The sequence below is a fragment of the Ctenocephalides felis genome, unplaced genomic scaffold (genome assembly GCF_003426905.1).
Source record: "Ctenocephalides felis isolate EL2017-DRISC unplaced genomic scaffold, ASM342690v1 CF-g0.4_SCAFFOLD_03572, whole genome shotgun sequence".
NCBI classification, from domain to species: Eukaryota; Metazoa; Arthropoda; class Insecta; order Siphonaptera; family Pulicidae; genus Ctenocephalides; species Ctenocephalides felis.
The window spans coordinates 22,157,068-22,169,951 of NW_020539726.1; the positions used below are offsets into that span (position 1 = coordinate 22,157,068).

General features: G+C 30.0%; 1 protein-coding gene across 1 annotated transcript in view; it reads right to left on the minus strand.

Moving 5' to 3' along the window:
- Positions 1–3,331: 3,331 nt before the first annotated feature.
- LOC113388214 (protein commissureless 2 homolog) overlaps positions 3,332–12,884 on the minus strand; it is a 61,585-nt gene continuing 52,032 nt past the window's right edge. The window contains exon 2 of the mRNA XM_026625614.1: positions 3,332–3,729. Coding sequence (XP_026481399.1) covers positions 3,332–3,729 — 398 coding nt within the window. The remainder of the gene's footprint in view (positions 3,730–12,884) is intronic.

Here is a 12,884-nt window from a genome sequence, read left to right on the forward strand (position 1 = left end):
AAATAGAATTTTGAGAAATTTTGGAGTTTTTGAAAAATAAAAACTGTTTGAAAAATTTGATTTTCTTATATTTTGATTTTCTTTTAGTAGACGTAGACGACTTCCGTAAACATAAAATGGAAGGGAACCTATATAAATGTAGACAAAATTTGTACTTATTATTATAATCTTCATAAAATATTTGATAATACGATGTACATATGTCTAATGATCATTTTTGTGCGCCAAATGGCATTATTTTTTACTTTTTTTATTTGATCTCCGGAGACGCTAGACTTGCCTTTACAAAAAATTCACCAGTTTTTTCGTTTTGTCAATACAAGTAAAATATTTTCTGAATTATTTAAATATGACTCTCCGTTATCTCAAAAACTGAAATACCATTTTTGGCACTTTTTGTCTCGTATCTCCGAAACGGCTAGACCTGCCTTTGCCAAAAACTAATCAGCACGTCTCCTTATCAGTAGAAATGGAATCTTATTTGAATTATTCAAATCGGTTGATCCGTGTTTACAGAATCGTCGACGAAAATTTGTATCCGCACACACACGCACATACATCCATTTTTTCTGAGGTATGCCAAAAAATGTTTAGAAATCTTTGAAACTTGAAGATATGCAGAAATTTTCATTCTAGGTTTTTGCGATCACTATTACTTGACCTACTGAAAGTTAATAAGAAATTATTATTTGAAAAATTGCTCAAATGTATATGTTGTGAATTTTACAAAGGATTTAGGTTGTATATTTTGCATTAATTGACACTAAAGTATTAAAACTATTTCTTATTATGAAATAATTTTGCAAAATTTAAGCAAAAGAAAAGTTTAAAAAAACATCTTGTATATGCAATTTTAAATTGTAAAGTAAACTGTACTTTTTATTTGGTAACATTGCTAACACAAATTTGGCAATAAATATATTTATATTTTAAATATATTTATTTATATTGATCGCCAAATGGATTTTATGCACAACAAAAGACTTTGAATCATTTTCAAAAACAATGAAAGATCTTTTGCAACTTTACGAATTTTGTAATTATGTTAATTGCTTATTTATAAAACAAATAACTTAATTTTCTTATAATTGGTACAATTGCATGTCATTAATATCCGAACAAAAGAAGAAGCACTTTTATAACAATTAAAAGCTTTCAGTTAATTTTGGAATTAAGAATCGTATAGTATTACAATTTTGTCATGATTTAAACTCAATTAAAGAAAGTATATGAATGTTTGAATTAATTATGTTTGTATTTCTTTGATCGTTTGCCTATTTATTCAAGAAAAGTAATTTGTAATTTGTAAACAAAAATTCTTTCTAAATAAGTGATAAACGCGTACAACAGGTTAGTGCTATTTGAACGATAGTATTAGTAGTATTATTGATGGTAATTTTTTGGTATAATAAATGGTAACTATAGACCTTACACTAGATGGACTGCTAGTCCTCATATCATATGTTTTCCATTGTATAATGTGTACAAAAATAGGAGGGACTGTGACGAGTGTGCCATCACTTGCTGAACGAGCGTTGCCGACAATCGTAGACTCTCTTGATTGATCAAATGTCATCAGTTCATGTATTAAAGTATAAGGTCTATGATGGTAACATGTAAATCACCACGATAATATCAGAAAAATTTTCACATAGACCATGGTAAATTTATTAGATAATTTAGTTAAAAATGTATCAAGCAAACTTAAGGTATCAAAGATTTTTTTGCCAAAATTTCTGCGAAAACACTATTTTTTGAGTCACACATATATGACTGACATGGTTCTATATTTAAACTTTTTTTTCGGTGTATAGTCATGACTGCAGTGTTATATATATAGTCTAGCAAAACGTATATGTCAGGCACATATGACTGACATGGTGATAAACGTGTTAATTTATTTTAAATTACTCTTAATTATTTTTTTTCCTGTACTCTTTGATGATTGGTGCTACTTGGCGTAACTGGTAACACGCTGCCTTGCGTTGATTCAAGTCCTCGCTTTGGCAACCTGACATCGGACAGCAGCGATGTCCATTTTCACTTGAAAATATTGATCAAAAATTTGTTTCCAATGAAATATAAGCTCATTTTTGGCACTGCTATGTGAAATCTCTCACACTATTCCTCTCTGAATCGAGTTAGAGTTTAACTCAGTTCACGGACCTGCAATAGGGCAGTACTACCCTTTACTACTATTATTGATAATATTTAATTAGAACACAGTTTAATTTTCGATTTAGTTTATTATAAAATAATCAGCAGAAGCTACAATTATCTTAAGTTTATTTAGATCTAGATTATACATATAGAATACAATGTGCTAATACGATTTCATTTACTTTGAGGCACTCTATTCAGGCTTAATCATGGTCTTTAGAATTTCAAAAAAAATATATTACCAGGAAAAATCATATACAATAAAAAATCACAACCACTGGTTACACAAATGTATATATAAGTAGTTATGATTTTTTGTGCTATTGTCATAAAAAAATGTAATTTTAAATTAATCTCACAAATTCGTTCCATGTATGACAATTATAAAACAAAATAATTTTCATTTATAAAACGAGATTCTTCATATGACATTAAGGGTTGTGTAAATTTTAAAACAAACCTGAGGGGCCAATTCTCGGATAAATTAGGCCGTAACATAGCGTTGTCATGGCAACCCTCTTTTCTTCATATTAATTCTTAGTAAAAACTTAAGACCTTTTACACACAAAACTTAAGTTTATATGTGTGCTGTTACGACACATCAGAAAGATGCAGTTATGATAAAGTGTGTGCGTTTTCTATGTTAGGTTTTATATCTAAAACGCCTGACTATACAGCAAAAACATAGCATTTTGACAGTTTTACTACAAATTTATACAAAAAAGAGGGTAACAAAGCGTTGCCATAACAACGGCCTATTATCTGAGAATTGACCCCTGAAAATTAAATGGTTCGAATATTTAATAAATTACTAAAATTAATAGCACCTTGGGAATAGCCTACATTAGTACAGAGGAATTTTTATATATTTTAGCCTGTAATGGCAGGATTTTTTTGATACATTCAAACATATTTATTTAATTTTATATTCTTTAATAAACATTATAAGTATTTAGTTTCAGTTTTATAATTATAACCTACAAAAATATATTTACATTAAAGTCTATATAATTATACATGAACATGTGATAACAATTGCTAGAATTTCATTCATCAATCGTCAACCATCTCATATGCATTCACTCATTTTATAAATTAATAACACAGTTCGTTTATATATTTTAAATATAAATTAAGTTCAAGATAATTTTTCAGTTTCTAACAGTGAATTTCATGAGATCTTGTTAGAATCATTTGGCGTGGTGCTTTCTGATACCGTTGTCAATGGTGCCACAGTCGTTTGTGGTGCTTGATTTATTGGAGTGCTTGTCTGACTTTGGCTAGTTTTGTATAAATGGAATAAATCTACAACCGACAGCCTAGCTGGAGCAGGAGTGCTTGGCGTCCAACTGTTATCTGCCGTTTGCTGCTGCTGCTCTTGCTCCAAGGTTGTCTTGTTTTCATTAATATTTGTTGATTGAGGATTGGTCATTTGTTTGATTTGTTGGAGCTGCCTAACTGCTTCGTCGTAGCTTGGCAGACCGGAGACCAGAGTGTAACTTGGCAGGGATTCGTTGTCTAAACCATGCTCGATGTTGGATATGTCTGCTGTTGCTCTTGCTTCCAAAACTGAAATAGAAATAATTTTATGAAACATTGTATATAGGGAAAATTATTAATAAATATAATTTTTGCATGCTGGTTTAGTATTTTTAATTTACTAAGGCCCGAAGGAAAAGTCTATGGTTTTGCCAGAACATCCCAAAAAATTTTGCTAATTTCATGTTTCCTCGATGTTTCAAGTCAATCTGAATCGAATGAATCGAATGTCTGAATCAAAATCAAATTTAGAAAAAGTATGTGTGTGAAAAACTATGAGGCTAATTTTTGACCTTTCGTCGACATTTTCTCGAAAAGGGCTGATAACAGTTACATAGCCCAGTCATTTTAGCTTAAATTAGGTAAGAATCTCGGAATTCGAGATACCCAGCTGTAAGTCTGTAAATACTTGTGTTTTGCACCCTAAAAGTTGTCTCAAAACCTACATAGAAAATTGTAAAATCTCAAGAAAACGATATGGAGTTATTTATCAAATTGTATATAGTTCTATACATATGATTATTATGCATTTCTTCCGAAATGAATTTTTTAAGTAATTTCAACGCTTTTCGTGTAACATGTAAATGTGTGAATTAATAGCAACATATGTAGATTTTGAGACAACTTTTAGGGTGCAAAATACAAGTATTTACAGGCTTACAGCTGGGTATCTCGAAATCCGAGGTGAACTTAATACAATGACTATATAAACCGATTTTAAAAATGTTTAATCCATTCTATGTACCTCGGTAAGAACCAGCATTGATTAGTTTTGCTCTATGATCGACCGAGCCGTTTCTTATATTTAGCAAAAAAGTGTCAAATATTTTGTCCACGTTTTAGCCCACAATTCCAAACCGATTTTAGAAATTTAAAAACAGTTCGAAAGATATTGGTTGGGAATCATACTGATTAAGTTATGGTGGGAATCTGCTGGACCGTAATTATTTTTGGACTTTTTTGTGATTTTGATAAGACTTTGCATGATGATAGATTTCTTGGTCTGAAATAATATGCTAAAATATTATAGGTCTACAATAAGCGGTTGAATTATAAAAATTCAACAATGTTCAGATTTGCGCCGGGCACGGGATTCTAATCAGAATCTATGGCGAAGCATACACACGTTCTTTGGTGGTCGCTACTGATTACAGTTGACGTGCACACTTTTAGAACACGAAACAGATTAAATGAAATGGGTTAAACAAATTAATAACGATAAGCGGTTGAATTATAAAAATTCAATAAAGTTTAGAATAGCGCCGCGCGAGGAATTCTAATTAGAATCTAAGCCGAAGCATACACACGTTCTGTGGTGGTTGCAACTGATTACAGTTGACGTACACACTTTTAGAACACGAAATAGATTAAATGAAATGTATTGAACAAATTAATTTAATTTATACAGATACATATATTATAAATATGTCCGAAAGGTATCAATTGGCAATCGTATGGAATATTTGTTAGCGAAAGCAAAAATTTTATTTTAGAAATAAACAAGTGAACATTTTTTCTAAATATAGTTGAATATTAATACTTAAAGATTAACTTAATGATTGTGTATGCTTAATGAGATGTTCAAGCAACTTGCCTTAAGGCAAAATGCTCCTTTCAACTATTTTGCTTAATTAAGTTGTACGGTAGAACAATAAATAAAAGTCTAATTTTAAGAAAATTTATTAAACCTGCAACGCACAATAGTTAAAATGGTTCATCACGAAAAGTTTATTAATTAATTAACTTCCCAATCTGGACATACGGAATTGAGCTATGGGCGTGCGCAAGCAATTCAAATAATACAAAGAGCGCAATCAAAAATTTTAAGATGCATTGTGAACGCACCCTGGTATATTACAAATGACACTCTACATAATGACTTAAAAATAAAAACTATCAATGAAACTGGTCACTCGAACAAATATTTAAAAGAATTAAGTGAGGAATCTCCTACTCGGAGATTGAAAAACAAATGGCCATACGAACTTAAATAAAATGTCAAAAAATAAAAAAAGAGATATCTCATAGGAGATAATCTCTTTAAATGCATTTACACCTAACATATTGTCTTAAAAAAATATATTATTTTGATCGGCAATAAATCTATGCAAAAAAAAATTAACTTAGGCCTATAGATCTGCCTCAACAATTTTAACAATAATAGATATTTCACACCACATTGCAGAAAATATTTCAGAATTCCGAAAATTAAATTTTTATTATCTAATTGTGCATCTGAAACCTATGGTCGGCGCACATTTTAAAATTTATCTTTTGTTTGCTATTCAAGGAATCGCTCTTCTTCGACTTCTGTAACAGGAACCGATATAAAGTCACAATATTTGTTACGCAGGGGCGAGCCGTGTGAAAGCTGAATACCGTATTGAAAAAAGGACCTATATTTCAATACAGAAGGGACTATTCCGAAAAGGGAAACTTCAATTAGAGGCAAAACAGTCAGCGGCATCCCGTAATTATGTGAGTATTTATGCCCATACATTGCTATTGTTACAGAATTCGCCCACATGCTCGGTGGGCGATACCGAATTTATGATCTGTATATGACCTATATGGATAAAATTTATTGTCTGACAATGTACATCGATACCTTGAGATTGGCGACGATGATACTGCTGTTAAAGGTTTTGATACCGAGGTTATGGCATTGGATCATGTTAAGATAACAATATTGGAAATAACATGACAGAATATGCATCATATTCTTTAGAAATCCAGGACATATGTTATTAAAAAATCTAAATGATTCCTAAATATTCTCAATTCCATAACATACTCTCTATTTGTTTTTACACCAAAATAATTTAGGTGATTGCAATACAAATTTTGCAAATTAGTTGTATTTTTTTTTTAGTTTTCTATTGGACATATATTTTATATAATTTATATTTGTAAATTTGCGATAAATATTATGGACCAAAGATGAATTATAATTGGGACATTCGTATGCTTGGCATATATTATTATTGTTTCGTAAGATTATGGATCAATTCTGCCGTATAATAGACCAACGTTATGGCAAGACCAATGTTTCGCTGCGTTTTTTTTATATAAAATGATACTAAAAACTGTCAATATCTTATGTAATTGCTGTGCGATCAGGCGTTTTACACATAAAATCAGAAAGATGCCCTTATGATGAGATTCTTTTTTTGACGATTGTGCGTTTTATAGGTTAGGTTTTATATCTATCATTATGACATTAGTGTTATGGCATAGCATTTTGGCAGTTTTTGATACCATTTTATATGACAATCCCAGCGTAACATTAGTCTATTTTATCGCAGAATTTAGCCCATTGATCTTCAATATAAGATATTGAGTATTTCAATAGTTTTGTGGCTTTTCCCTGGTTTATTGGTTAGAGCTTTGTGCTTCTATACAAAAAAACAGGTTCGATATCCGCTTTGGATAGCCTGATGTCAAGCAGTAGTGACACCGGTTTTAACTTAAAATTATAGATGACAATAGAAATTTTCTAAGAGAAGCTTTTTATAAGATAGGCGAGTCAGGCTCCTAAAATTGAAGGAAAATTGGAAAATTTCACGAAAATTATATGCAGGCACTTATCGAATTATATATCGTTTTATTCGTATTATTATTGCGTATCTTTTTCAAACAAACTATTTAAATTCTAACCGTTTTTTGTGTAGGATAGGATAATAAATGTGTGAATATTTTAATATTTAGTTTCACAAATGTGAGCAACTATTCAAAATATTTTATAAAACACTAAGAATTCGCATAAAGTATTATACATCATTCGATTCATCTCGATTTTTAGTTTTTGTTCCATATATGACAACTTCGTATTTTATTTCGTCCTAAAATGTAAGGACAAGACAGACACCTATTTGGCTTTGCTGTATCAATAGAAAAATTACATCAATATTAAAATTTCTAAAAATAAGTTCAACAAATAGAGAGAGAACAACCGTTGCTTTGACATATAAAAACTGAAGTAATTAGGAAGTCATCACAATAACTCATCGGACTCGTTTAAGTTCTAATTGCTGTCAATAATATAAGAAAATGTACTTGAAAAAAAAACTCGTGTTATTTAAAACTCGAGAATTTTTTACTAAGTCGAAAAAGGATTATAATAGGCTGCATTTAAAAGTGCACAATAAATAATGGCTATTTTTTTTTTTAAGAAAATTCTGAACCGATTGTTGTTGATACAAATAAGTTAACGAAACTCTATAATTCATTATCTTCTTATATATAAAATTGGAGCTCGGTGTTATGTTAGGTATGCTAAGGCTCTAAAACGGCTGAATGGATTTGGCAAGTCTTAGTCTTGAAATATTTGTGCTAATCCAGAGGTTGTGAGAAAGGTGAGATTTTATTTCAAAAACGCGTAGAAACTTTACATTTGTAATTTGAATTTTTTTGTAGAAGCGTAATTTAAATGAAACAATGGACGGTGGCTCATACGTCAAATGTCAAATCGTTCGAAACGATGATGTTCAATTAAATTTAATAGTATGTTTTAGATTTCCTTTTAGTTTTCTTAGTTTTATTTACATACAAAAACATTATTGAGCGGGAATGGGTTTCCTTGAGTGTGTAAACCATCCATTCAATTTGTGTTAGTTGCCTTTTTCACTACACACTTTCACATTCATAATCAATTAGGTATTTTTTATACTAAAGATTTTCTAGAAATATTTTTTATGGCTAAACAATGTTTGGCGGGCCAGTTAGTTATAAATATAAATCTGTTTATTACCATTAACCTTGTGGTCAGTTCACTGCTTTTATGAAAATCTCGCTTTCTGGCTGTCATGCTTCTCGTTTTAATAAACTTAAATAACCATAACATCGTTTAATGACCACAATATAAATTACAATCAGTTCAAGCGAACAAAATCTCAACAACAATGAATTCATCCCCTGACCAGCTAAATCTATTCGTACCCGATGTCCATTTGGACGTGTAATTGCATTACGGGTGGCGTGTAAAATCTGATATTGATGATTTATGACATAATTGACACTTTTGTCTGTCACATCCTCCGACAACAAAAGGAACCGGCGGACATTCGGATGTCACAGACATGGAGATAAAGTTCCATTGTTTTATTTGTGGATATGAAATCGAGCGGTGCAGAATTGGAACGGATTGTCTTTGATTAATTTAAATAATAAGGAGGATGTAAGATAATTGATATAAATGCATCCTTTTCTTGGAATAATTTCTGAAGGAACTTCTTCACACACACTGAAGAAGTGTGACTCCTAGTAGTATAATAAGAACCTGCATGACACTGTCTCATTTAGCGCTTTTTTAGGAGTAAACTCATGGAAAATTAGTGAAATTAGTGAAAAAGCCAGGTTAGATGAGACAAAAGTGAAAAAATGTCGATAAAATGGTTCATGAAACAGGAGCTGGTCTTCTAATGATGATCTGAAATAATTTACTGACCAAGAGCGAAACGAAAATATTCATAGGTGCGATTTAGTTTTTATAAATAGATGAGTCTTAGAGGCTAATTCTCCGTTAAAATAGACCATAACATTGTGTTGTCATGGCAACGCTATGTTATGCTTGTTTTTTGGTACCAAAAACTGTGAAAATGCTTATTTATTGTGCAGTCAGGCGTGTTAGATATAAAACCTAACCTAGAAATCAGAATGTTATCATAATTGTATCCATAATTTATAACATATACATGAACTTAGCTTTTATGTGTAAAACGCCTGATCGTACAGCAAATACATATCATTTTCACAGTTTTTAGTACCAAGAAAAACGCTACGTTATGGTCTATTTTACTCGATAATGAGCCCCTTAGTCAACTATGACTGACATTATGGACCAATTGGTTGAAAATGATCCAAATGGTATTGATCATTTATCAACTTCAACAACTTCTAAATGAACGTAGGAGAAAAATGCAAACTACATTAGTAGCTTTTTTGGCAAAAGGGCAGCAAATTTAAAATACAGACTAAACTGAATAAACTGGTCTACTTCAAATATTTATTTAATAAGTATATACGTTTATAATATTTTATTTTTGTACGGAACAAATACTTGGTTTTACCCAGCTACCACATTTAACACGTTAATTGTCATGCCAGTCATATGTATCTGACGCTAAGAAGTACTACATGAGCCATGTCAAACATATATGTCTGACATACCCGACTGCAAAAATCGAGAAAAAAAGTTTTAAAATAGGATTATGTCAGTCATATATGTGTGACAAAAAAATTGTGTTTTTTCATGAGTTTTGTTAGAAAAAATCTTGTATACATTAAGTTTTCTTGATACATTTTTAACTAAATTATCTAATAAAGCTACCATGGTTTATGTGAAATTTTTTTCTGATATTATCGTGACAATTCAAATATTAATATAGTCAAATTTCTCCATTTTTTAAGCTCTTAATCTAATCAATTTTGCTCTATACGTAGATGCATTATTTGCGAAAAGTATAAGTTTTTAACACTTTTTAGCTTATTTTATCTCAGCACACTCATAGACCGATTCTGCCGTATAACAGACCAATGTTATGGCAAGGGTATGCAGTCAGGCGCTTTTCTCAGGATGATAGACCTAGAACCTAACCTAGAAACCGCACACATGTCAAAAAACAAACTTAGATAACAGGGTCTTTCTGACAAAGCTTCATAACATACAAGTGATGTTGCAGTTTATGTGTAAAACGCCTGAATGCACAGCAAATACATGACATTTTGGCAGTATTTGGTATAATTTAGTAGCATAATATATGGGAGTTGGAGCATAACATGGTCTTGTCTTGCCATAACATTTTTCTGCTGTGCGACCCATCACAATTTTAAGATAATTTATTTGTTCTTTCTTTAAGTTTATAGTTTCAAAAAACGCAGAAATATTTCTCTTTTTTTTTGTACTTACTCTATAAACAGTCGTTATCTACTACTTTTTTTCACTATATATTTATATTTATATATTTTTTACATAGCTTTTACAATTTTTTATATTATTATCGCCTATCGACCTTGTCATACTTTTTCTGAGAGTAGTAGTAAGTTCATTTTAAGATTATGTTAGGTCAGGTTCATGTTGGTTTATCTCTAAATATTTTTAACACAGATAAAATTTCTAGTAAAAACAACCTTCCCTCATGTAAATAAGATACATCAGTGTGTATATTTACATTTCCAAAACATATATGTGAAAAAATATTTGCCAGATAAAAACTATAAATACTAAAGGAAATAAACAAAAAAGTGTTTATTTATTTTTATTCATTTTAAAACACGCGACTCATTTAGTATTTTGTGCAAGGTATAATTATATAATTTTATAAGCATATCTATTTTTTTTGTCAATTATTAAGTTATTATTTTTCAATAACCATTCCATAATAACAGTAAATTTCTATAGCAAATTACAATGTCATTGTAACGAGTGGCATCACGAAGTGCTAATGAATGGTTTGTTATTGTTAATGAATTGTCCGACACGCAATTGTTTTAAAAGTGTCAATAAGATGAATGATGTTTCCGTATTCGGATTTACCGTTAAAAGCATTTATGCAAATATTTACTCCATCGTGCAAATATTAAATGTAACATTCGAATAACGCATTCATCTCGAAAAACATGTGCAACGTCACGTACTGAATTGATAAAAATATGATCGTTCAAGGATATTGATTTAATATGGTAATAAATACATCAACATTGCGAAATGCGCATTGTAGGAATACGACGAATATTGGAAATTTAAGACCTTCGGGAAATAAAAATTATGTACAAAGAAAAATAAACGTTTATAATCTCTCAACACGTTTATATATTAAACTATATATTCATATCAATATTTCTGCAAAATGCCATCCTTATCTTTTATAGTTTTTGGTTTACCGTGGCTTATTTGCAGTACGAAATTTTTTTTGCAGTTTAATATACGCTACGTTTTGTGAACATAGTTTTTTTTAACTATTTTATATTTTTAATGAACATACGCATTATGTATCAGATTTGTAATTATAAACTACGAAAATATATTTACTAGTGAAGTTTATATAATTATACATGGACAATGTGATAACAATTGGTAGAATTTCATTGTTAATCTCATATGCATTCATTCCTTATATAAATTATTAATACAGTTTGTTCACCCATATTTTAAATTTTAGAGTAAATGGAGCTTTTAATGTAGGAGACTATAAAAGCTTCAGCATGGCAAAAATAACTAAAATCATAAAACTAATACCATACATTATTAAAATAATAATATAGTATATTGTTAAATATTAATACAGTATGTACTACATCTCTACTTAATTAATCTTTGTAAATAAAGCTTTTGTAAAGTTTAAAGTAAATCACAAATCTCTATTTAATGAAATTTTGTAAATAGAGCTTTTGATATCGGAGACTATAAAAATTTAATTATGACAAAAATAAACTAAAAGTCATCAACTATGAATCATATAATTACATTTTTAGTAGTGTTCAATTTCTATGTAACTCAGCACAAACTTTAGTAAAGTTACCTCGATTCGATTTAAAAAATGGATCGCAATTTGTGCTCACATCAGTTAAATGGAAATAAAATTACCTTGTACTTAAACATACCTGGTAATCAGTAGTTATGAGTAATCTTTGGAACTTAATATATATTTTACCACGAAACATTTCGCGTAATGATATGCGAAATATAACTGTAGAATGTTCAGAATATCACGTTACAAACAATTATCATTACAGTCCGAGAATTACAACACACACGGATATTCAAAGAGCTTAAACAATCTGGACGGAAATCTTATATCAGGGATGTAAAAAATAATTAAAAATATTCAACTTAAGAATTATATTTCGAAAACCGAGAAATAATCAATTTGTCATTGAATATATTGAGTAATGCATATGTAACACACAGTAGATCATTAAGGATTCTACTATTTCAAGACTTTTTTACGACTTTTATAAGACTATTTCAAGTCTTTTTTACGACTACCTGTAAAGTAAGTTATTGTAATCGTCCAAAAATCGAGGTTTGAATTTTTTGCATATCTTCACGTTTTGAAGGTTTTTGAACATTTTGGCGTACCTTAGAAAAAGTTGAGGTGTGTGTGTGTGTTTGTGTGAATGTATGTATGGATAACAATATGTTCCATCTTAGTTTTTTAATAATGTATTTTAATGAGTTGCTATAA